The following is a 25921-nucleotide window of genomic DNA, read 5'->3' as shown; positions in this document are numbered from 1 at the left end:
CAAAGAGACCTTTTGAACCCTAATCCCCATCCCTTTATTAAAGGAAGATGACTTTCACCATGCATGGTTGCAATTTTAATAATCTTATCTTATTATGAGGCAGGATTACACTGATATAGATCAAGGAAAAAGAAACAGGGCAGATGTGTCGGAAATAATTTCACGTCATGATTGGCCCCAGACGTAAAGCGTTGACATCTGAATTCAAACCACCTAAAACACACTGGATGAAAATAATTTGGTTGTTTGACCTATAAAGGGCTCAGGAGTGAGACATGACTTACATAACGAATGTCATCTCACACATTTCCTCTTACTGTAATTAGCCTCGTTGGATTTTTATTTTGCTGGTATTTGCTCGACACATGATTTGACTGGAACACAAGAGCTTTCTGTTATTATCTATACAACCATTTTTCTGTCTCTCAAAGTAGCTCAGAAGCTAGATGTGTGTCTGGAAAAACTTAGCAAAGTTTGAGAAAGTTCAAGCTAACAGTAAAAAAGATTAATTTTTTGACTAAATCAATAAATGTAAATATTTATAGTTATATAAATGTAAATAAATATGGTTCCTTCTTCAAAAATCCCTAAGAGGACTTGTCACTGCTCTCCTAAAAAATATATATATATACCAAATGGTCTTTGGTGCACGGTCAATTTGGCACTGTAGAAATCAGATGACATGTATGTGAGGGGTCTTTCACTTTACTGGGATTCCTGGTAAAGTTTTTAAAATCAACAGACAAAGTTGCTGCTGAACCATAATCACTTTTTTGAACTTTAATGAAAAGCTTTTCATTATTAAAAAAGCTTTTTAATGTTCGTTTGTTCATCACAACTCTTGTTTGTTTGTTTTTCTTTTAAACCATTTAGTTAGAGAAATATAAGGAAACCTTGAACTGTCCGTTCTGTTGTCAGTCACATTTTGAAGCGAGTCCAAGAGGTGCTGGTTGGATGTCAGTTTTATGCTGCGGCATGTTTCCTCTTTCCAATGTCAATAAGCAGTAGCACCTCCAACTGCAGTTTAGACATACACATCTGCATTAAATCATTTCACACAGACAAACATGCATACACCAGTGACATCAGGGATGTCTCTCATGACCTTAGGGACTTTGCTGGTGCTGTAGGGGAACGCTGAGTGGGGGATGGTATGGTGGAAGCACACTGTGCTCTCCCTCCAACAGTCATTCTGAATTTTGCCCAGCAGGTTTGGAGTACTGGCCTGGAGCTGGGGTCCACAAAGTCTACAGCTTTACTGGAATTCAGAAGACAATCGGAACAGAAATGTACACAACTTTACCCTATCTCATCCCTTACAGGAAACTTGGACAGTGTTTCTCCGCCCTTTAGTTAACAGCAGCTCTGCAGGGAGGATTTTGAGAGTAGATTCAAAGATAAAAGGGAAAGATGCTTTAGACTACCCATGGCTTTCTGAGGTTACATAGCATCTGATCTAATCCTTTTGCTCTGTAGATGGCAATTTAGCCATTTCAGACAATAATTGTTGCATGTTTTTTTTTGTTTTGTTTTGTTTTTCTGCTAGAGCTAAATCAAAACCTGCCTCAGAGAAGATGATGTTTCTTTCTAAAGAGAGCTGTGGTCTAACCAGGGATACTAAATTGTTTCCATTCTTCTGACAGTATAGTGTGTAATGAAAACACAAGCAGGGTCAAGATCTGTATCAAAGAAGAGCCAAATGAAACTAGGTTTGGGGTTACGGAGAAGAAGAGATATGTTAACAGTATTGCAACACCTCTTAGATAAGCCTGTTAAGGTGATTGTGTGGCTGTTTAGCATGTCGACTGGCACAAGGGGCCTTTGTCTTTTCCCCACACTTCCTTCCTCCGACATTCATCCTCATCTGTCTTTGTCAAAAAATGCATGACCATGAGGTAAATCTGTGAGCTAAGTATTTGAATGTGGTTTTAATACATTAGGTAATTTATCTTCTTGGTATGAAACAGTACACTAAACAACACCAGGTGGGTCATTATAAGAGAGCTTCATGTACAGTTTACCCATTCACGTTACTCAGATCAGCGTTTTATTAGATGTCCGTTTTATTAGATACTTGCCTTTTTAACAGGCAAATGTGTGCCTGTTAAAAATTAAAGTGCAGATCCTAGAAAAAATTCTACTTTCTGATTTTATGTCTTGTTTTCTCATTCATATATTTTTTTTAAAGCTGCTTTGGTCTGGTCAGCAGAAGCTAACGTCTGTCCCATACTGGGGCCAACATGACCATACATACAGTTACTTCTTGGGTCAGTTTAACAAATCATTTCATTGCTTGTCAGTGTAACAATTCAGTTTCACAAATAACCTAACATGCAAGGTTTTAAACTGGATTGTCAGAGAAAGCCAAGCTGTACAAACAGAACACATGCATGCAAATGGGGAACATGCCAACATCACAAAAAAACCTGCTCACCCACTGGGGGCCAACCAGAGACTCACCTACTGTGAGGCCACAAAGGCAACCCACTGCAGACTAACAGTGTTGTTATTCTACAGTAAAAGGTTGTGGTCTTAATGAATTCACCACAGACCTGTTATATTTAAAAAATATTGGTGCGTTTTCTCATCAATTTGTAAACAAAAAAACTGTTTTCCCAGATCAAAGAGCTTATTGTATGAAACAGTTAAAATGTATATACACTTTTACATTTGAATAGTTAAAATCCTTTTAATATAATAGTTTGTTTGTAGATTTTGATGTCTGTTGTAATTCTCTTAGGCAAATCAGGTCAGACTATTAAAAATATCAGTATAACAATTAGCTTTGCTATGAGATTATGCTAACAAGCAATGTTTTAACTAGAACTTTCTGCCTTTCATTAGTTTTTCTTTGTTTGAACAATAGACCTTTAAGGTTTTTCACGTTAAAATCCAAAGCACAAACAACCATGGATACGCTCACAATCATACATTAGGGCAGTTTATCTCTATGTTTATTGAAACCTAGACTGTAACTAACCTTTATCTGATTTTTCCTGGACTTACAAAGAATTTATCAAATGTAACAAGACTGGTTGATGTGTTTTCATTGATTCCCCTGAAAATACGGGTTCAAACATTTATAATTAAAATATTTATTTAGCTGTTTGAACAGTAACCTAAAGGCACTTTAGAATAGGTAATAAGAGTGAAAATTTTCTAGCATTAAAAATATTCTGAAACCATAGTAATGTCATTTTAATGGAAATAGAGAAGCTTCGGGTCGTTCTGTTGTTTTTCCTGTAGTGACCGCACGGTGGCGACACGTGTCTAAACACAACCATGTGGTTCCTTTGGGGCACAATTCTGATTACTCAAGTTTGTTGGAAGAAGTTTGTGCTCATTTGGAGAGAGATACACACACAGTTAGGGCTCCGAAGAGAGAAGAAGGAAAAGACGCAACTTTCCCCTTCATTTTTTTTATTCAGGTAACCCAGAGCGCTTATTTATTTATTTTTTTTTCTGAAGGAAAGCGCAAACAACAAACTTTGAGGCAGCGCGCTGAATTTGGAGACGCATTTTGGGGGGGAAGAGAACTCAACGATCCCGTTCGAATTGGATGTGAAAAGCGGCTAAGGGTGTTAGACAGAGCCAGAGGAATGTATCAAAATCGGGCCGCGGTGCGGGAACGTCTGTGGAGATGTCCAGCCTGCGCTCTGTGGATCTCCCTGCTGCTCCAAGGCGTGCTGGACCTGAGCGCGTCCGGTGAGTTTCCACAGCTTTCCCCTTCCACTGGGAATCCTTCCTGTCTCTCCTCAGCGTTTCTGTTGGCTCTGCTTTTTGCGGTTATGCCTCATTCATCTATGTGCCTATCTGCGGAAAAACTTAACTGCACTCCAACGTGTACTTATTACAATTAAGCCACTTTTTAGAGATGGTTCAAGTCCTTTACAAGCATATTTATATTTGAAAGACTCTTTTCTTTGTTTCCACAAGAGATGATCTCTCTCGCATGTAGATGAAGCAGATCTGTTTGCTATCACTCAGCTTCTCCTCTCATGCAAACGAGCTTCGGTTTTTAGATTAAAGTCCCTTTGTGATTCTGAAGCCTCGGCACGGGGAGAGACTTCACCCCATTGATAGACATGAGGAGGACTCTTAACGTGGCTGTTGTGCGCCCCGCCATCCCCTGAAATGTAGATTCATTAAAGATAAGGATGGATGAGAGCCATTTTCACTGCCTTTACTACTAATGGCTGTTGATGGCAATAAGATGACCTTTTGTGAAGTACTGCAGCGTTTGACTTCTTATGAAAACGAGTTGCCCATATTTGTGTTTGCAGTGCTTTGCTAAACATTTTCACTTTTGATTAGTTTTGTTTTGGATTTCAGATAGTGTAATGCATAAATATGACATGGAACGAATAGGATACCTGGTTTTTCAGTGTTTCTGGAGCTAAAAGTATGAGAAGATTTGAATTGTACTCAGCCCCTTTGACTCTAGAACCTCCTTCATTGCAGTTAGAGCTGCAAGTCCTTTAGGGTAAGTGAGTGTTGCCCTGGAGTCTTCAAAAAAAAAAAAAAACAACATAGTTCGGTCAGTTTGAATGGAGAGATTGAATATCTTTATTTTAGCCTCAGATTCTCAATTGAATATCGGTCTGAACTTTGACTAGGTCATTCCAAATGATTAACTTTTAGCTTTGGCTGCATGTTTAGAGTTTTTGCCCTCCTGAGAGGATAACTGCTACCACACAAAGCATCTCCACAGCATGATACTCTGAGCCTGTTTCACAACAGTGATGGTGTGTTCAGGGTTATTTGCTGTGTTAGCTTTTACATGTAGAATGAAAAGTTTAATTTTGATCTTCTCTGATCGGATCCTTTTTTTCCCACATGTATGCTCTACATGACTCATGGTAAACGTCGTCTAGCTAATATTTCAACAATTCAATTCTTGTCTCTCTTCAGTGGCTTGCATAGTTTCCTATGAGATGTTTGAAGCTTGGGAAATGTTTTGATAACCCAACCTTGCTTTAAATTTCTCCAGAGCCTTCTCCATAAGCTGTCCACTGTGTTCCTTGGTCTTCATGATGCTGTTTGTTTGCTAATGTTTTTGAAAAAACCTCAGGGGCCTTTACAGAACAGCTGGATTTGTACTGACATTATATTACACCAATGGACTCTGTTTACTGATTAGACTTCTGGGACAACTACCTGCCCAGTGTAGTTAGTTGGGGGCAGACCACAATTTAAGCCACATTTCATATTTTTTAAATGAAAAGTATGCATCATTTTCTTCTCTCTAAACAATTATGTGTTACGCTATCGAGTTTGAGTTTGTGATGTGGCAAAATGTATGAAAGGTTCAAAGGGTATGAACATTTTTGAAAGCACTTTACCTTTACGGCCTTTGTTGTTTAGGTTTGGTTGATATTCCTAATGGCTGTTGAGGCAATAGGATGACTACTCCTTTGACTTCCAAGACAGAATAATTCCTTGATTTGTGGGTGAACCACATTTAGTACGAGAGGTTACTCTTGTCTTGTCAGTCCTGAGTTTTACTGCTTTTCTCACCCCCCCTCACCGCCACTCAGCTTTGCGTGTTTGTGCGAGATCCTAAAGGAAAAGATGGCAGATGGCCTCATGCTGGATGTATGTATGTAACTGCTTGACTAATATAAGTATGATTGATTTTAGTTTGATTTAGATATGAATTGTTTATGAAGCTGCTCAGGAAAGGCATTTTAAAATTGTTTTTGTCCTGGCCTTTTTGAGTGTGTTGTAAGTATCTAACAGCACTCCCGATCCAGAAAGGTAGTTATGAATTATCTCCGGAAGATTTTCTGGGTTTGTTTGGATTACCTCTGTCCTCCCCTAAATGCTCTGGGTGGTTATTTACGATGACACTGTGCAGCATATGCTGTGTTGAGCTTAAAGCTTTTATGTGATAGTCCTTTTTCCTGTCCCTTTCTGTATCTTCTGGCCTTTTTCTCTTGCTGGGAGACAGCGAGGAATGTTAATCCACATTACTTAACGGGATGAGTTGGCTCTGACTTATTCAAATGGAGTTTGATGGTGGAATATGGAGAGAAAAGGGCTTAAGAGCCTAATTCTCCCCCTATTTCATATCTGGACAAAGGAGTTTTGACACGAAATCCAGAAATCCAACAGTTAAATTTTGTATTGTTACACTACAGTTGCATCAATCAAATAGAGATTCGACTCAACTTATTTCCCCTTCATCATGACTTGGCCTGCAGTAAATAAGTAGATCAATTACTAAAATCTTAGAATTAAAAAAAAAAATTAAAATTACAAACTAAGTATTTGCACTATTTTTGCTTTTATAAACACATTAAAAACAACATATTCCTTTTCTTTGTTAAAAATTATATCAAGATTAGGGATAAAACCCATTAAATTATTTTAAGATAATATCCTTAAGTTGTTTAAATAACGTTGGTATATGCTGCATGGTTTACAGTTTCTTCCAAATACTAACGTTACTCATTTACTTACTAATTTTCATAGATCAAAACATTTTGACCAGATGGGTTGCACAAATGCATTTTTGTGCATCTGCAGGACTGCCATGCTGAGTTATGTACCAACTTAGTAAGATAACAGCTCAGTTTACTTTGATTTTGGTGCAAAGTAAGTATCTTTAAAAATATTTTTTGTAATGGAGTTAAACTAAGTATTTCTTGATTTAATAACTCCAAGTCTTAGCTTAAAAATATCAGAACCATTAATAAGATCAGATGAAACCTTTAAGAAATTGGAAATCAGTATTGACCAAGAAAAGTCCAATACATCTTCACGTAGTACTTTGCTTTGCATTTGCAAACTATACCAGTCAGTTTTGCCTGGTAACAGGCATCTATTGTCCAAAAAAAGTCTAGAGCTATTAACAGGCATTTCTACTTTAAGAATCTCTTCACCATTTGTTAGTTGCTGGGAGTTTTGTCTCCTTTCGAGTTTGCAGTCTGAGAGGGATAACAACAACAACAATGTGGTTCAGCTGTAATCAATTGTGAAGAGAACAGTGCGGCGCCTGTGATCTGTGGCCTTGTTACGGCCGCTCTGTGGAAATGTCTCAGCACATGTGGCCAAGAAGAAAGGGAAGAGCGTCGTTATCTACTTTTATTTGCGGCCGTCTGGTTTGCTGGTCACTCTGCGAGCTTCCAGTCAGGGGTCGGAGGTCGCAAGTCTGTCGGTGTAGTATAAATGCCTGCGTTTTTAGGAACAATTAGGGTTTCCCCGGCTTCAACAAGGGAATTTTGGTAATATGTCAGAAAATACACGAGTTAGTTGTAAAAACAAACACACACATGCAGTTTATGTATTTTAGAGAGCTGCATTTGCGGCAAATTCTTCTCAGTGCTCATGAAAGTGAGTCAGGAGGTCATGGAAGGAATTTGGTTTGATTACTGCTGGACAGGAGATTATCGCCCTTTTAATGGCCACACACGCTGAAGTCAAAATCAGATTTTTAGGTGCAGAACTAAACCTATAGGTTTTAATTCACGTTACACAAGCTTCCCTTCATGGTCTGTGAAACTTACACAAGTATCAGCAGACCTTATATTTTATATATGCCTTGTATTTCTCAGATTTCAGCATAAATCTGTCTGTCACATTGATTTATTTTTATTTACTCTGAAGTTAAAGTCAGGTTTTGCAGCTAATGAGGTTCTAAAAATAGAGAACGATTACAAGCCAACTTATTGGCTTTTGGGAAGGTATAAAAACAAAGCAGTTTTATTGTCAAGTAGTGACAGTTGTTCCTCTACTGCCTTTTGGGTGTAAGTAATAATATGTGACACTTTCATTAGGTTAAAGTATTAACTGTGTTTTCATAGTGCTATTTCTACAAAAACCATTGAAGTGTTCCTGAATGTAGAGCATTCACCTCTGAATGTTAAAGGTCTTTTGCATGGCAGTCATTAAAAAATTTATTCATTGTGGCATTTAGCCTTTTAGTGTGACCTGCAAAGTCTTTAAATAGTTTCAGTCGACTATCGAAGAAAGTTGGTTTTAAATTACCTTCTATGCATGTTACCAGTCTCTCTTAGTCTTTCTCTTTAGTATCCATCTACTGTCCATTTCCTACACTGTTTACTGAGAAGATAATGAAACTGAATATAAGTGATGTCAAAATATAGATTATTATAGTTTATTTTTAGAAATTAGGGCAGCTTGCTGCCGATACTGTGTCCTTTATGATATTTGCCTCTTACTTGTTAAAATATTTATTTAAAGTTCTAGGAGATTCTTATGCAGTATAAACGAGATAAACCTATGCTTTAAGTTTAGTATGCTGATTTAGTAGGGAAATAAATACCATGTAAAGAAATAATTATATGCACAATTATTAGATTAACTGGACTCTGATTTTTGTAAAAGGTTTTGTCTTGTGATCAGTTTTGGCTAATTTAGGTTTCTGAGTAAAAACTAGAATATAAGAGGGTATAAAAAAAACATACAAAGTATTTTCTACAATCCATCCTATTATATTGACCATTGTTCATATTGATACCAAAAGACATGAGTTAGAGGTCAAAACAATGAGGAGATGAATACAAGTTTTCACACTTGCTTTAGCATCCTATATTAGATATTATTGTTGTTAGCACTGCTAGCATTGCTGAAACAGCAGTCTTGGTGTGTTTTCCCTTGAGAATGCAACTCCTTGCCCCTAAACAATCCCATTTCCAAAAAGCTGTAAACAAATCCATTTTCAGCATGCCTTCTTGTTATCTAGAGAAAGCCCTTCTCTCTCACATTCTGAATTTTTGCACAACTGTTATATCCAACTTACACTAGTTATGACTAAATTTAACTCTTCCTGGCTAAATAACATCATCTACAATGTGTCTGTATCAGACTTGAAATGGTAGGTTGTGTTTTATAAACTTGCATTAATTGTAATTGTCAATGTAACTGAATTATTACTGTACAATATTCCTTTTTAAGTCAATCAAACTGTCTGGAAAAATTTATTTAGTGATACATAGCTTCTTACTTACATGGCCTACCAAAGGTAGCTGCTCATTAAAAGTTGCCTATATCTGGTCAGAGCAGTAACTAAAATGTCCTTTTAGGAATTTCTGGCCAATAATTGTAAAATATGTATTCAAAAACAAAGCACTGATTTATCTGAGGTTTAATTGTGTAATCCAGGAGCCGGATGGGGGCAAATACACTATCTAGATTGTGCTACATTTAATTGGAAAATCATCATAAACACACCAATAAACGTACACATTTTCACTTAAAAAAGTAATGTTTCCTGTTTAACCAATGAAAATGTCAAGGCAATGAAACATGAGATATAAGGTCTTCCCATTCTTCCTGACAAATATTACACCTTTCTTTCAGCTTCCTTTGAGATCCATGGGTGCTCTGCTGAAAAAGGCCCCCCTGCTGGGAAAGTCACCTCAGTCATGGGAAATGCTTTGAGGGGAAAAAAGGGCACAGTGTTCTGCCCACAGATGTGTGTGCCTTTAATCATCTTAGTGTGCTCAGGTGTGGCCATCAATGCATATTGAGAAAAAAAAAACATGCAGAAGTCAACTCTAATCATCCACCCACAAAAATTCAAAGTTCTTATTCCCACTTACTAATTTGATCATCCTTGCACTGCTAATAGCTCCTCTGTGGTTTCCTTCCGATTGTTGTTTCATCCAGACAGAAAATGTTGGACTCTGTCCTGGTCTGAGTGATACATCTCTTTCTCTTTCCGATCAAAAGCTTTCGCACACTACACCACCACATAGCATAGGGCACTGTGTGTCCCCCTAAAAGCCTTTGCCAGGCACAGAAAAATGTGGCTGGAGCTGTATGTGTGAAACAGATGTAGTTGGTTCCTTTTTTCTTTTTTCTTTTTTTGAGGAGCACGAGAGAACTGACTCTTTTTGAGACAGCTTGACTCCTATTTGAGTGTTCAAAATGGGGAGAAAATCATAGGTTTTAATTTAATCAGCACATAGTCATAAATCACACACAGACCCTGTTTTATGCCCCTGATTTAAATCATCGGTGTGTAAACTATACATCGTACTCAGACGATTTCTTACTTCCTACTCCTTATTAAGCACATGTGTGTTGCCAAAGCTGAGTGTGCCTCACTGTTGCCAAACTGCTTGGAGAATATAGTGTGCTAATTGTTTAACTGATGTATAGTTAGCAGGCAGCATGTTCTAAATTATATGTATAAAGAAAACCAAGATATTCAGGAACTTCTTACGTTTCCAGTTTTTATTGCTTGTATTGAGCTTTATATTAAATCACTCTCTTTTGGTTGTTTCGGTGCTATAAGCCTCATTGAACACTATTGGGGATGCAAAAAGCCCAAGAATCTTTTTTGTGTTGCTGTGGTGCTGGCTTGGCTGGCAGAAGTGCTGGAAAAATGACCTTCTCTTAACTCAACTGAGGCTTTTCTGTGCACAATAAAAGGGTCTAAGTTTACAGTGTTTGTGGAAAATCAAAGGAAACTGAGCTTAGTAAAAAAAAAAATAAAGGCCAGGTAAATTTGAATTCTTAAATCAAATTAAGAATTTGATTAAAAAAATTAAGAATTTCTTAAATCAAATTTTGAATGACTGAATGAAGGACTTTGAATCAAACAAAGTCATTCATTTACTTTGTTTGATTCAAACATACCACCTCTACCTAAACAATCTGCACAAATCTATTTTTAAAAAAAGTGATTGGGATCAGACATGAAAAGCCTGATTGGAGCATCTCTGATTTCCACTAATCAAGCTCTTATTTTTTTTTTGTGGTCAGAGGTAACATTTAATCAAAGTCTGCAGCGTTGCTCATTCGTATCCTCCTTTTTTGATGCTTGATAATGTTTCTGCCACTGTAAACTGTGGCTAAGCATGAAAACCTTTTTCCTGCAATTTACTGTCTGCTTAAGAGGTGAGCGGCGAGTGGTTGGATAGAGGAAGCCGTGTGTGTGGAGGGTTCATAGAAATTCAGTGTTAGATGAAGAGAAGGAATGAAATGCAGTGGTTTATGCTTTTAGTGCTAAAGTTCAGAAGTCAATGTGGCTACTTGAGATGTTTCGAATGCTTTTTTGAAAAAATAAATAAATAAAAGAATTGCAGAAAGATTGTGATGTTTCTCTCCAGATTATGGTATCTTTAACCAGCCCCGGCTCCAGACGAGTTTATCGGGGGGGGGGGCAAAATCAATCTACATAGCTGAACATAGATAACAACACCAGTAGCTTAACGTGCTGTATTAGTATTAGCTAGTCATCTTTTAGCAAACATTACCTGCATCCAACAGCATTACTCAACTCATTCGGTTGGTTTGGGGGAAAAACTGTAACGAGTTCTTTGCGTTTTGTTGGTTTTCTGGCATGATTCTAACACAAACTCGAGCAGCTCTGCACAGCAGCAGGTCTCCTTCACTTCCTCACAGGTGTAAACCCAGAGCGAGCAACTTAGCACTCATGTTGTGTTTAAAGGTGGCTCAGATAAACAGGTTATGACGTGTTAACAAAGGGTTAAACAGTTTTAGGTGCTGAAAAAAGTGACAGAGGGCACAGATATGGGAAGTGCGGAAGCCCCTACTGTATCAAATCTATATAGGAATAACAGAGACTTGGCCAGTTATAGGTAAGAACAACAAGCAGCTTCCGGTCCAGGGAATTATGGCTGACTCTCTGGGCGGGCAATGCCGCCCAATGCCCACCCTTGCCGCCAGGCCTGTCTTCTACTGTGCTCTGCTGATCTGCTGATGTCTTTTTAATCAGCTTCAAGGAGGACAAAAAGGTTGCTGTCTACATGAAACGTTTATGCTGGTCAATGACTCGGAGCCCCTCTTCAAAATGGGAAAAACAGGAGAATATATTATTAGACAAATTAGACTTGATCTCAGTAAGTTGGGAAATGTTAATTAAACAGAAGCCACTAAGCTAAATTTGCCGATATTCACAATCAGGGCAATAAATAACAACTCTAAAATAAGGCTGGGCTCGAGGTTGTCAAAAAGGTTTGTGAATTCACGGTTGGAGTGAAGAGTGGCAACTTGGGGTTAGGAAAGCTGTATAGATCGCAAGGTTTGTTGAAATACAGAATCAAGTATAGTAGTTCAGTATTCAAGCTCTAAAGTTCTTTTCTAGACAGAAAGCTCCTATTGATTTAGATTGTGTTCAGCGCTTTCTGTGTTGAGGTCTTTCAACTCAGCCTGGAAGACAAATTGCTGTTGCCACATTAGGAAAATGTTCCCCGCTGTACTTTATGCACACAATACAATGAGTCCTTTACTGCAGCCTGGTAAGCCAAACTGAAAGTGTGAGACTATGCTGATGATAAAGTGAGCCTAATGGAATAAGGCACACATTCTGCATATCAGAATCCTTTAAGGATTTGAAGTCATTAAATGTAGAGCAGCACATGGAGAAAAAGAGCTGTAAATTGTATAGTTAATGTTTATCAAGTTAGTGCATCTAGAGCATCCGCCAAGGTGAACTGCCTAAAATGTGAACATCATGCAGGGGGGTAGGATGAAACATGGCTTTTTAAGTTCCCCTATACATGTCAGAGTAAATCTTTATAAACCTTGTTTGCTTTGCATTAAGGACCTCAGAAACTCACTCTCCATGCAGGCAGGTTGATAGCTGTTCACCCACAATTAGGTCTTTGTAAGACACCGCACCTCCTCCCAGGGTATTAAATACTGCAAACTTTATGGGGTCCTGCCAAATACACATGCATTTATCTTTTTTTAAGAAACGTTCGCTTTATTGTTTTACTACCATAGGTTTTGCTAATTTATGCCCTTTTAAAAATTAAAATATGTACACCGCTATGAGAAATTGAATTGAGTGTAGAGTTGCAGTTTAGTGTTTTTAAAGGCAGTTAATCAGAATTTTCTTTTAGGACTGGATACGCATGGGGGGAAAAAGTTTGGAAAAGCTTTGGACCAGTCTCAGATTATAATTGTATAACTTTAAATATACTACTCTTTCACAGCATTTCTACAAAATATTAAAAACAAACTTAATGCCATTATGTTTGAGCAAAAATAACAAGTTGCAAAACAACATAGGAACTTGATTAACAGTAATTATATTGTTCCCATTTATTGCTTTAGTTTTCATATATATACATGTATATACATATACATATATAGTAAAACTAACTTATAAAGATGGTAGACCATTAGTTCATGTTGAATGTGCATCAACATGCTTTAGGGATGCACATGTGAGATCTTGGCTTTAAGTAATTTATGACAGTAATATACAAGAGGTCTGTGTAGATACCACACCTTGAATTCAAAGTATTTATTTTTCCATTTTAACAGGAACAAAGATTATAAACTTTGTTCCTGTTATAAAGAATCTGTGTGAAGTGTTATTGAGTTCTGATTTGATCCAAGACGGTCCTGAGGCCCAAAAATCTTACTTTGCTGTGGAGATAGATGTAGCCGAATTGGGCAAAAAAATCAGATAGAGGTTTGGGACATATGCAGTCTCTAAGTGCTAAAATTGAACTCTCAGAATCTGTCGAGGTTCTGTAGAAAATTATTCGTTTGTTTTCAGTGACTCTCTCAGGCCTACTTTCTGCTCGGCTGGACATGAGAAAACACTCAGCTCCTCTGTCATCCCACCTCCATGATGGGAATGACATCCAAACTCCTTGGCACGCCTCTTATCTGACTGGCAAACAAACACTGAGACTAATGCTGGCACTTTTCTTGCAGTTTTCCTTTTGGCCTTACTTTCACACCGCCTTCCAAGGACTTCTTTCTCCCACTCAGACACACATGGACTCTGTGTCTATCCCCTCTCTGCATCTGCAGCTCCTTTTGGCTGCTCAGTGGCTCCTCCACTTGGCCCTTCTCGCCCATCTGACTGACACGCTTGTCTGAACTCAGGCGTCTGTTTACTCAACAATAACTGAAGTCAGAGTGGCTCCTACGCTCCGCAGGGACACAAGCATAACAAGTTGAATAGCTTTTGGCATTCTGCTGTCAGTTTTAGATGTCTTAAAATTCAATAAGATATATCTTGATAAAATTAAAGTAGGCTATAATACTGTAATTCTTCTATTTAAAATTAGAGATGTTTTATCCAATAAAAGATGCCCGATAATGACCTTGATGAACATTTAAGGCTTAGTATTCAGCAGTTTTTTTTCCTTGTATGTGGTTGTGGTAAAACAGCAAAAGCATTAGACCATCAGCTCCTGGGGCATTTGTATAAACTTGGCCTTCAGCGGTTATTATTAATGCGTCATCGCATGTGTTTTCTTCTTGGCAGGTCCATCCCATTTTTTCGTTTTCTTCTTTCTGTTTTTTCACGTTTGCATGTACAAACACAAATGTTGTATTGTGTAATGTGCAAATTCACCCCTCCTGAAAATGCAGTCATTAAACAAAACATGCCTGGACTCCAGGAAATCAAATTTTACGGGCCATCTAATGATTTGTGTTTGGGGTGAAGTAACTCTAGTTCTGTTTTCGATTTCCTTGTTATTAGTTTGGATTTTTTGACCTTGCAATATAGATATTTAAGAGGTTACTAATAGCACAGAAGAAATGAAAGGAGTGTGCTATGATTTGATTTTTTTAATTGTTTCAAAAATCACAATAGATTTTGAAACAATTAATTGCTCAGCAAAATTTTTTCATTGTGACAGGCCTAAGTGTGTTTTCTGTCCTTATTGCTTTGTAAATACAGGTAGTGGTCACAGAGACTGGTGTTTAAGTCTGTTGCAGTCTTAGGTTGACTGCAAGAATTTTCTCCTTTTGAAGATTAGTTCCTTCAAATGGGTTTTAGTTTAAAGCTGCCAGTTAAATTAGGCTACTTGCCCAGCAAGCAGATTCAGAGATCTGCTAAAATAATAATGCTGAAAATGCCTAAGCTATTTTTTCACCACCACAAAATATAAGCAAGTTTGGACTTCATAGCTGCAAGTTAGTGAACTTTATTTGAAGACTACATTCAGAAAGTTGGTAAAATTCCTCTGGGATTTAGCTCGACAAACTGCATCTTCATTACTTTAGGTGTTCTTGATTTATTATGAATAATATGGGTACAGAAGGATTTTAAGTTGGTCTGTGTGTTTTAACTTTTCACATGTAGCTTCATAATCTATCCTATTAAAGGAAAAGTGTCATGTAAAATTCACTTTTAAAAATTTTTAATCATGTCATAATGTTGTATCATCAAACCACACTTGGGGTGTTGCTCTTGAGTTTTTCATGTTTGTTTGAGAAATCCTTGAAGAGCTGATGATGGTCATGCTTCTTCCTCTTCAGAATAATTGAAGCTGAAAAAGTCTGCTTGCTATAGAATGCTGCTTTCATTACAAGTCAAAAACTACTGGCTGAGATTTCGCGCCTACTCACATGTGAAGGTGCTGAAGACGACGTGCTTAAATTGTGCTGTTATGCATGATATAGAAAAGGTGCAAAAGGCACTTATGCCAGAAGGGAATCAACTTGAAAAGAACAACATGAAAGAAAATAAGGCCTTTTTATGACTCTCATCAGAATACCTGTGGCTAAATAAATATTTGTCCGCAAATGACTAATTGATCATTTGGATCAGTTTCATACCACACCTTTTTATATTTGCGTATTAACTTTCCAAGAGAGACTGTAAGTAAATCTCCTTCAAAATTCTGCTCTGACATTTCCATAAACCAGACCAATAAAATGAACTTAAAAGGATTCTTATATAAACAAGCCAAGAATTTTGGGGAAGTCTGCTATCACACTTGCAATTTCACACAAATTCGTTGTGGTTTGACGGTCTCACCACAAGGTAGCTTTCCTAATGGAAGAGCAATTGAGGTCTTAACAATTCTGATTTTTGGTGTTTAAAACAGAAAGAAGAGAGTTAAAGGAATGGAATGAAACAGTCAGAGTCTCCAGATGGGCTTAAGAGTTTGAAGAGCCACCAGTGTCTTGAGTAATGTCTGAGCATTTGTGGTTCTTGCGGTTGCAATCTGCCGGAATGATAATGGAAGGTTTTGGAATGGTCACAGAGCTGGAATCTGCCTTTGTAATACCTCCTTCACTCGTGACTAGCATCATTTAGGATGCCAGTTGGTCCCACTGTGAGCAAAAATAAATAAATAAAAAATTTAAGGATCAGCGTTACTCCATTATTGAGTTTTGCCTCTAAAGCAGTCCCCTGTTGTTCATATTTTCACGTTCACCAGTGATCCTGCCCCTCAGATGTTTATCAAAGCTGACACTGACTTGGAACCACCACGGTTTAAATTTACCGACTGTTGAGATCGTCTCCTCTGTGCCCATGGTTCTCTCACACCAACTTTTATTTTCTTGTCTCTCTCTGTATTTGTCTGTCTTTCCCTGAGTCCCCGGCACCCCATCCCTCCTCCTTTCAAAGAGCATTAATTTCAGCCAGGCAGGAAATGAAACTACATTGCCCTGTGAGTCCAGCAGAAGAGTGGGAAGCGGTAGAGGTCCATGGAGTATATGAAGCACAATAGTAGTTCTTGAAAACCAGATGAAAAGATTGCTAGTTGGAGGAGGTGAGCGAGGGTTGGGAGGGTCCTGGCTCAGTTAAGAGAAAGACGAGAAGGTCAGGAATGGTACTGATCTGAAAAAATATTTTCATGTAACAATTTGAGTGACAGCAGCCCTTAAATTAACTTTCATATAGTTGTGCATGTCCAGAATTTGAAATATTTGACTCTGGAACTTCCAAGGATTACTAGAGCAAAGGAGAACTTTGTAGGACCTGTTGGCCTCTTTATCATTCACATCTCCTCAACTCCATCCTGCTATCAAAAGTCAATGATCTTCTCCTCAGAGGGGCCTATATAAGAGGCTTAGACCCGCGTGATTCCACTGTGTGTTTGTTTAACCTCTGCATGGCTCCCTCTACTGTGCAAAGCTTTACCCAAAGAAGCTCATTACCTATCGCCGTTCTCTCTTCCACCATTTTGTTGAGCCATTACACTCATAATAGAATAAAATAATTTTTTTATATTGTAATAAAACCTATCCATTGATGCACAAGAAATTGTGAAGAAAACTGACAGACTAAACCTGCAGAGTAAACCTTCATAGAATATTTACTGAACCTTTTGTTGAATGGACCATCTTAGTCTAATTGTGTTTTAATATGTCAGAAATTTATTGAAAGTGGATTTATTATAATTTAAATAAAATAAATGACATGCATTTTGTATATATATTTCAGAATGTTAAGATCCTACATAAGATCAGCAGGACTGGACAATATTTAGTTTGTAGTCTTAAATATCTAAAATACTGCCAAACTAGTGATGTGACCTTTACTCTTTTATGCACAGTTTTCAATCCATGTTGTTGTTTTTTAATTTTTAAGCCATTATGAGCCACAGTGGCAAAAGTTTAAAGCTGCTGCTGCTCAAGTAACGTAACAGGCTGTTGCTAGGCAACCAAAGAGTGAGAGAGTTGATGCCATCCACCTTTCCTAGCTGTGCTGAGAGAAACTGGCTGGCTAAGACCTTTCCTCTACCTACATTCTGGATTAGATTTCAGTTGAATTATTGAATATTCTATTGAACATGTGATCTTTTGATATTGATCATGATCTTTTGCAATAGATATTGTTAATGTTATTGACATTATTTTTTGACAAAAGGTCAGCAACATGTTTTGAATATAGACATTTTATGTTGCGACCAACACAGTCATCGAGGAAAATTACTGACATTAAAGCATATTTCTGCTGAAAAGCTTAGTAGAAAAAAGAAGTGTGATAGAAAAAGGTGCTCAACCAACAGGGATGACTACAGCCTCAACAGGATTGTGATTCAAAGAGTTCAAGCTTTTCATGAACCAGTAGATACAAACATATTAAGGACACAGGCTACATCACGTTGCTTGATTTTTGAACCAGTCCTGCTCCATGATGCACAAACAACAAGGGGGGAAATTTGCTACATTAAATTAGTTCAAACTTATCTTTTTAGATCAAAATAAACTTTGTATTCCATTTGGAAATCAAGGTTGCAGAGTCTGGAAAAAGAGCACAGAGCCACAGAGAAAGTTTCCCAAGGTCTAGCTTAAGGTTTTCACAGTCAGCGATGATTTGGGGATCCTGGTCATCTGCTGCTGTCGGTCATGGGAGCCATTTACAAGGGGATTTTAGAGCTCTTCGTGCATCCCTCAGCTGACAAGCATTGTATAGACTTTGATTTCATTTTCCAGCAGGACCTGGCACCTACCCCACTGTCAAAATGCTCCTTGATGGGCCAACAAATCTGTCTGACCTAAACCCTTTGAGAAGTTGTGGAGTATTGTCATACCTTTCTGTAAGATGACATTTCTGTATTACAAAACCTTTTTGAAAAAATATATGTCTTAAATAATGTTCTAATTTTAGATAGTAATATGAATTTTATTTTATTTTTTTTACATTTTTTTTTTCATTTCCTTTATTTAACCAGGTAAACCCCATTGAGATCTGGATCTGATTTTCAAGAGGGACCTGGGCAGAAGTCTGCAATACACAGCAACCTGGTTACAAAATAAAACAAATTAAATCATATGCACAAGTGTAAAACAATAGAAAACAATTTAAAAGCTGTGACACTGTTTAATAGAATCTTGTTGCCTGTTTTTAAGAATCGCTCAAAATAAATTCAATGAAATCAGTTCTGACATCTTGAGTTCAAACTGGAGCTGATTCCAGACAAAGGAGCCAAAACACTGACTGCTTGCTTTCCCTTTTCAGTTTGAACATGTGGAACATGCAAAAGAAAATGTTATTAGAGCATAAAGAATGGGAAATAACAGATCTATGTAAGAGAGAGCTTAAGTATGCTGGAGCCAAGCCGAGTAGAGATTTATAAATCAGGATCATCAGGTGATTGTTTCTCCGTATGCTTAAAGGAGGCCATTCAGCTTTTGCATACCGCTTACAATGATGTGTAAGACGTCTGCTACCGGTTACAAACCTTAAAGCACTATGATACACAGTATTCAATGATTGAAGGCATTTGGTTGAAGCATTCATATACAAAACATCTCCATAATCTAGAAGTGGCAGGAATGTTGCTGCTACCAATTTACTTCCTGCTTTGAGAGAGAAACAAGATCCGTTTCGGTAATTAAACCCAATCTTCATTTTCAATATTCGTAACAAATTTGCTATGTGATTTTTAAAAGAAAGCTCTTTATCCAGAATAAAGCCAAGATATTTATAATTACTGACAAACTCAATTTGTGCACCTACAGCAGATAGCTATTAGCTAACTGTATGCACAGAAATACTTGTTTTAAGTGTTTATTCAATATCTCAAATTAATGTACTTTTCCATCTTAGTTTACCGAGATGCGGAGGTACATAAAGTGATGTTTCGCAACCAGCTCCTTCTCTGTAGATGCAGACTGTTTCTAGAGAATTTGCATTGTGACACATTTTTCCTAACATGCTCAGATGACTCTGATAAAAGCTGTGCTGCTGCTGATAATTTTCACCAAGTTGGATCGCTGTTGGTATGATGCATTGCTAATGGTATGAGAGTTTTAAACAATTGTGGTGTCAGAATTTTCCACTGCTGCAACAGTTTAACAGTTTGTAGTTAAACTAAAGTTTGTTTCAACTCCCCCTCCTTTCCTTTCACTTTTCCTCTTGGACTTGATGTCTTCCTGTCCTTTTAGGGACTTCTGACCTTTTAATGAGAATTTCTTGTGTTTCAGTTTTATCCTGTTCATGATCTATTCCAGCTAAATAACATTGTTATTTCTTAATTTGTTCCTCTCTTAGCCATGCAGATTGACCCATTGTCCCCATGCTGACCTTGCTTTACACCCTTAGATTTGTTTTTTTTATTTAGTCTTCACTTTAAATCTGATTTATCTCCAGCCAGCCGGCCAGCTAAAGCCCTTCTTGATTACCCAGACCAGGAAAACGACATTGTCCTTTGTTTTAAAAGTTGCTTCTTATGCAATGGTAACTTTTCAAGTAGTTGAATTCACATTACAGCTGCTAAAATCAACCTTTTAGCACACTCTTAGCTCTATGACAGTTTTAATTTCTGATCAAGTGACTGCTGTGTGATCAGACTTGCGGGCAAAAGAGTCGAGATTTAGATTTTAATAATAATGCTATTATTTCATAGTAAAACGCAAAACTATGTTATGTTTTTAAGCCTCGAGAAGCGGAAAAGAGATAAAATCTTTTTGATGTGTACTTGTTTTCACACAGTCAAGATGTTTTGCTGTGTTTGTTGCATGGCTGTGAGATAAGTGAAAGGCTGGAGCAAACTTTGGTAATTTGTGTTTGTGCTGGCTCCCTATTTGCTATGGACATGTAGGATAATTTAAGGAAGAAACTAATTTCCTGCCCATTGGCCTTCATGTTTAATGGGCACAAACAGCTCACTTCTAATGAGTGCAGTGTAAACTTGTAAATGAGTTTAGGAAATCCCAACACTCTATGGCTTGCTGAATGAGCTGCCTTACTGTTGTTTTACATATTGGGATTCTCTAGCAATGTGGAACTGATCAAGTTCTTATTGGTTCAGTAAAAAGATAAACGGTTTGGTTTTCCAGAGCCAGAAAGCCAGTTTTAACACCTCATGTCTTCCCTAAAACATGTCTTTGGATTCATTCATCCAAACGGATATAAAATATTAATTGAGTAAAGTTCTTGTCTCTGTAAAAACAGGTCAAGATATGCGTTGTAACACAAAATCATTGTGTTAAACATTATTTCAAGGGTCTTTTTCTCTCTCATTGTCTTGTTTATTCGATCTACCTCACAAAGAATCTCCAAATCAATCAGCTTTAAAATAAGTCAATTTCTGACTTCTTAATGCCATCCCTTAGCTTTAACTTTTGATTTTGGTTAGAATATTAAAATTCTTGTTGTGAAGCCATCACAGCCAGGATACCTTGTAAGGATTAAGTTGGCATTCCACTTAAACCTGCTTTATCACTCTCAAGGAAAAAAACAGAATGTGCAAGAAGATCTCATCATAATTTATGTTTTTTTAAGTGTAGTTACAGGTGGTGATGGTTGTGGATGTATAATGTTGCCTTGTATCTTAACAAGCCATGATGGTACTTGAAAAGTCAAAAGTGATCTGCTGTCTAAATATATTTGAAAGATCACTGGGGTTTATCTAATGGTTTACACATACCCGAATCTTAGTGTCATTATTTAGGCTAAAGTTTGACCTGCCCACCATTTTGCAATAAAAAAAAAAAAATCATTTTAAATGTTTGAATAAAAACAATTCAACCAATGTCCAGTCCATGAACATAGAAGGATGGATATGGACATGGATTGTTTGGAGAGTTGGCACCACAAGTTAGCGATGGTTACAATACCACTGCAATAATACTAAAAAACATTAAAATTATCAAGATGTGATAACAATGAACTTGCAAAGAAACATGAATAACAAGTGTAACTATAATTTTGACTTGTTGTTATTACTCAACATGTTGTTACTTGTGGTTTGTGCTTACATGGTCATGCAGCTGGTTTGATTGGCTTGTTTGCAATCGTGTACACCCCTTTTCTGAGTGTTGGTGGTCTTGGAAAGCCACCAAGATCACCCGGCTGCTCCGTAATGTGAAAGCAATTAGCAGCCAGTGGTTTTACGCCGGGCTGATTTTGTGTGGAATAACAAAAGGTAATGTAGGTCAGAAGGGAGTGATAGGTAAGCTATGTGCTACTGCTTTGTCTGTTTACGTAAGCATTTATACAATTGTAATTCTGCACTTACTTCAGCTGCTTAATGTTTTACTTATTTTCTAATAAGAGAAAATAGCATTTTCTCTTATTAGATCACACCACAGAACATTCAAATTCTTAAAAAGGTCAAATTGATCATGAATAACAACATCTGATGCTTTGAAAAACTTGCATGCGAGTTGTTTCTGTATCTTTTCTGTGCAGGTTTATAATCAAATCTGACATAAACGGGTTGTTTTAAGTTTAAACCCAGATTTATTCTGCTTCCTGCAGACCTCTTTGATGTATTTTTTTGCCCTTTACATCATCTGACATTCATTCTAATGAGACGGACCTGCCCGCGATAGAGATCTGCCCACAGCTCCCAGTGGGAATAGGCCAAAAATGTTGCCATGCATTCATTCACATTGGCTTAGCTCAACTCTGTTGTGCATGTACATTTTTTGTGTGTTAGGTGTATGGTTAGGGTCCATGCCCCCTGTCACGTCTGGCTGTTTGTGGTTTTTTTCATGAACTGCTAAATGAGGGGAAAAATACTCGCAGCTGCATCCAGGAAAACTCACCTGGTGCTGGTGTTTTCATTTTTTTTCCTTTTCCCTCTTTCGCATTTTGGTATTCACATTGTTTTCTATCAACCTTTTTACAAGCCCTCTCAGGATGTGCCTGGATCTGTATTTAGACCAGCTATGCTATCATTAAAGCTTACAGCTTACAGCCTTAAGATCCATTTACTCCTAATTAGGATACCTTCGGCCCAACATAACCGCAGAAGTCACATGAAGACAAGACGGGAAAGACAGTTTGGCAAGGATATATGTAGACTTCAGCCTCCTCACATGGTAAAGTAATTTTCACCTTGTCCTCTGTGGGAAGTAGGAGTCCAGGAGCAGTGTCGACCCCACCCACACATCATCCCAAACCCCTAGTGGCAAATTCTGGCTTTTTGAAGGCAGCGGAGCAGAGTTGAATCAACCATCCGTGCTGAACTGTAGCTTTTGTCACAAATGATCCTCTGAGACCTTTGCCTACCCTCTCCATCAGCAAATCATAAAGTATAAAGACTAACTAAAAACACAGGCGTCAAAACAAGAAATAGAAGTCCTACCAAAAGAGTTGTTTCCAACCGTAACTGAAATTATATTTTTTACTTTGAAGTGTGCATACTTAAAATTAGCAGGATATCAGCATATTAAATGAACAACAGCGGTGGAATTCTGAACTCTGCACTGCATTCAATATCTTTATTTTCGCATGATAAACTCCACATGGTAAACTGTCTGTGCCTGCATTTTGGAGTGCACTAGTCAGCATATTTGTTGCAAATGAAAAGCCTAATCAACAGCAAGTAGTTATCGGCTTTTTACAGTTCGCAATTTTTGTTGCCTCTAAGAAATTACACACATATATATGTATGTATATATATATATATATATGTGTGTATATATATATGTATATGTGTATATATGTATGTATATATATATATATATGTATATGTGTATATATGTATGTATATATATGTATGTATATGTATATGTGTGTATATATATATATATGTGTGTGTGTGTGTGTGTGTGTTGTGTAACATGACCAGATATGGCGTTCATGGGTGTTTGTTCCTGTTCTTTCTTTGTTACCCTGTTTACTGACTTCTTTAGTCTCCATCCCAGAACTGTGTGTGTTTCATGACCTGAAATATTTTAGGGAAATTGTCTTGTTAGTAAGAGAAAAGTGTAAGAGCCTTTTTATAGTGAGTTAACTGACAGTTCCCAGGAACGTATTTGGGATCGGACAGCAGTGCATTGCTCTATGGCGAAATGTCCAGTCCTGTCTGCACTTTGCATGACATCTCATTTAAAGCAATCTATTCCATAGAAACATTGTGATATAAAATTTTAATGGTTTTGAAACTTTAACTTTTTAGAATCTTGATGTTCATTGCCATCAATAACAGGTCCATGTCTATATCGCATATCGCTAGGTTGTTATTCTCTTTACACAAAATCCTACCACTTTCTGTGCCTGGGCAAGCACAAAGCTGTCTCCGGCCAGGAGTAATTTTAGGCATCATGTCTGTCAAAGCAAGGCTCAAAAGAGATTTTATAGTCTTGCCGCCTTTCACTCTTTAACCATAGATTTCTTGAGTTCACACTTTTTATATGCTGAATAAAAAAGAAAATGCTGCAGCATGGAGACGTCAGACAACGGGGAGTCTGGGACTCTGTCCACATGAGCTGCTGCTGACAGTGAGCATGTAAAACTTCAAATTTCAGGCTTTCTCATCACTCATGGGACATTTAACAGTAACCAGATATCAGATTTACATCATTCTGGTGTTTGTTTAAATTTAAACACAGTAATGTATAAATTGAAAACAACATGTTTTATTATTCTTGTGAAATTGCATTAAAATACACGACAGATGTTCTTTTTTTTTTTTTTTGAGTGGGTGACCTACAGGAAGTTTTGAAAACCTTGGTCTAGTAGCTGTTAGCATGAGTTTTTCTTTTGTTTGCTAAATTAGCACAAAAGAAGTATATGCCAATTAAAATTTGCTGTGCAATGGGATTCTGGGTACCTGTTAGAAAATAGATAAACATTAACTAAGTGTTGGACAAGGCAAGAATGTTTTTTATTTTTAAAAACTGCACTTCTTTACAGTTTGGCTGGGTAGCAATGTTGACCTTAGCATCTCACTTTTAAGTCAATGTTAAACCACCAAGTATGCCCTATTGGTCTCTTCTCAGATTATTTTTTTCTGCCTAGGTATTTAAAATACAAGTTATAATTTATGAAGCCTTTCATTAATTTGTAAAAATGCAAAAAGATGATTTTGTGGCTTTTTTGGCTAAAATTACCATGTGATTTCAAGGGTCAGAAATGGGGGCAAACTTCGGTCTTTAAAGAAATGTATGCACAATATTCTTTAATTTTCAGCTGAAATATTTATACTGGTCAAGTGCTAACTGTATAATTTGTAGTGTTGCTGGAAATAAAGTAACCTGCAATACCAGGAGAAAGATAACAAACAAATGAGATAAGTGGGGAAAAATACTCTCAAGTGAGTTCAGCGTATGTATCAGCAATTCAGAACTTATCAACATGATGAGATGAGAATGAGACCCACTATATTACCTCTGGCCTGTGCTTAAGAACTTGTGTTGATAAATTTATGCCCTTCATGTGTTCATAACTCAGACAGTGAATGCCTGCCAGACCTCTGAGAGATCATTATGAACTGAAGCTCCTCTCTGATGTCCTCTCAGAGTTTAGAAAATGGAAAATGAATGCCCCTTCTGGGATATATAAAGTATGCCATGCAGAGCGGTACACTTCCTCCAAATCTTGCAGCCCAGTCCCATAAGTGCTGCTGGACCACCAGTATCTTTGGACCTGCTTCCATTCCAAAAAATTATTACAGTGCGGATGCATTTTCTCTGGAGCGGAAATCCTTTGACTGGAGCCTTGCTTGTCTCCCTCTGATGTTCATATATTGAAATGATTTATAGTTTACATATTTCAGTGAAAGTGGTCATATTTGACTACATTAAGACATGTATAAAAAAAGCATTTGCAACAGTCAAAATAATAAGAAAGTTGAAAAATGTTAAATGTGAACTCTCAATATCTTATCTTTTTTCAAATTTGACTAAATTTGACTAAATAACTGGGGCTTCTACTAAAATAAATCCCTCCTGAGATACAAAATAATTAGGTAAAATCTGGATAAAGGAATAAAACAAGATTTAAAAAATTACAAAAATATGAAGTTTTACTGCCTTAGTTTCATAAAAACAGAAATAATTATGGCCATTTTTTGTGGAGTACCTATGCAGTTTCCTTTAGTAATATTTTATTGTGAAGAAAAAAGCAAACAGTCATTGTTGAGTGATTTATCTCTACCCACCAGACTTCAAAGTTTCTACCCCTCTGATGCTGGTAAAGAATCTGGACACGTTACCAGGGTGATGGACCTCCATTAGGAATAAAAAAAAACGCTTTGTGATAATAAAAACCCTAAGCTGAACTTGAAATTACCTCGCTAAGCCATTAATCCTATTTTTCAGTACAGGCTCAGGCTAACAGTGATGGTTCCAGCTCAATATTTGAAGAGAGTTGATAAATAAAAAGAACAAATAAGGCCAGAAGAGTGTTAAAAAAGGCACAGATGGAAAAAAGGAGAAAAACACGACATGGAAGCCAAGTCTAAGAAGGTACTTTAGAAATGATCTTGTATAGAGGAATCTGGTTGTGTTGCTGCAAGTTTCCCCAAATGGCAGCAGATGA

The 25921-nt window shown here is 37.2% G+C and overlaps 1 protein-coding gene across 1 annotated transcript in view; it reads left to right on the top strand.

The window, feature by feature from the left end:
• Positions 1-3279: 3279 nt before the first annotated feature.
• Positions 3280-25921, top strand: part of ror1 (receptor tyrosine kinase-like orphan receptor 1) — a 138890-nt gene continuing 116248 nt past the window's right edge. The window contains exon 1 of the mRNA XM_044129074.1: positions 3280-3705. Coding sequence (XP_043985009.1) covers positions 3600-3705 — 106 coding nt within the window. The 5' untranslated portion in view covers positions 3280-3599. The remainder of the gene's footprint in view (positions 3706-25921) is intronic.

Source organism: Gambusia affinis, linkage group LG10 (genome assembly GCF_019740435.1).
Source record: "Gambusia affinis linkage group LG10, SWU_Gaff_1.0, whole genome shotgun sequence".
In the NCBI taxonomy this organism is placed as follows: Eukaryota; Metazoa; Chordata; class Actinopteri; order Cyprinodontiformes; family Poeciliidae; genus Gambusia; species Gambusia affinis.
The sequence above is the reverse complement of the archived record's forward strand: the minus strand, read 5'-3'. Positions and strand labels throughout refer to the sequence as shown.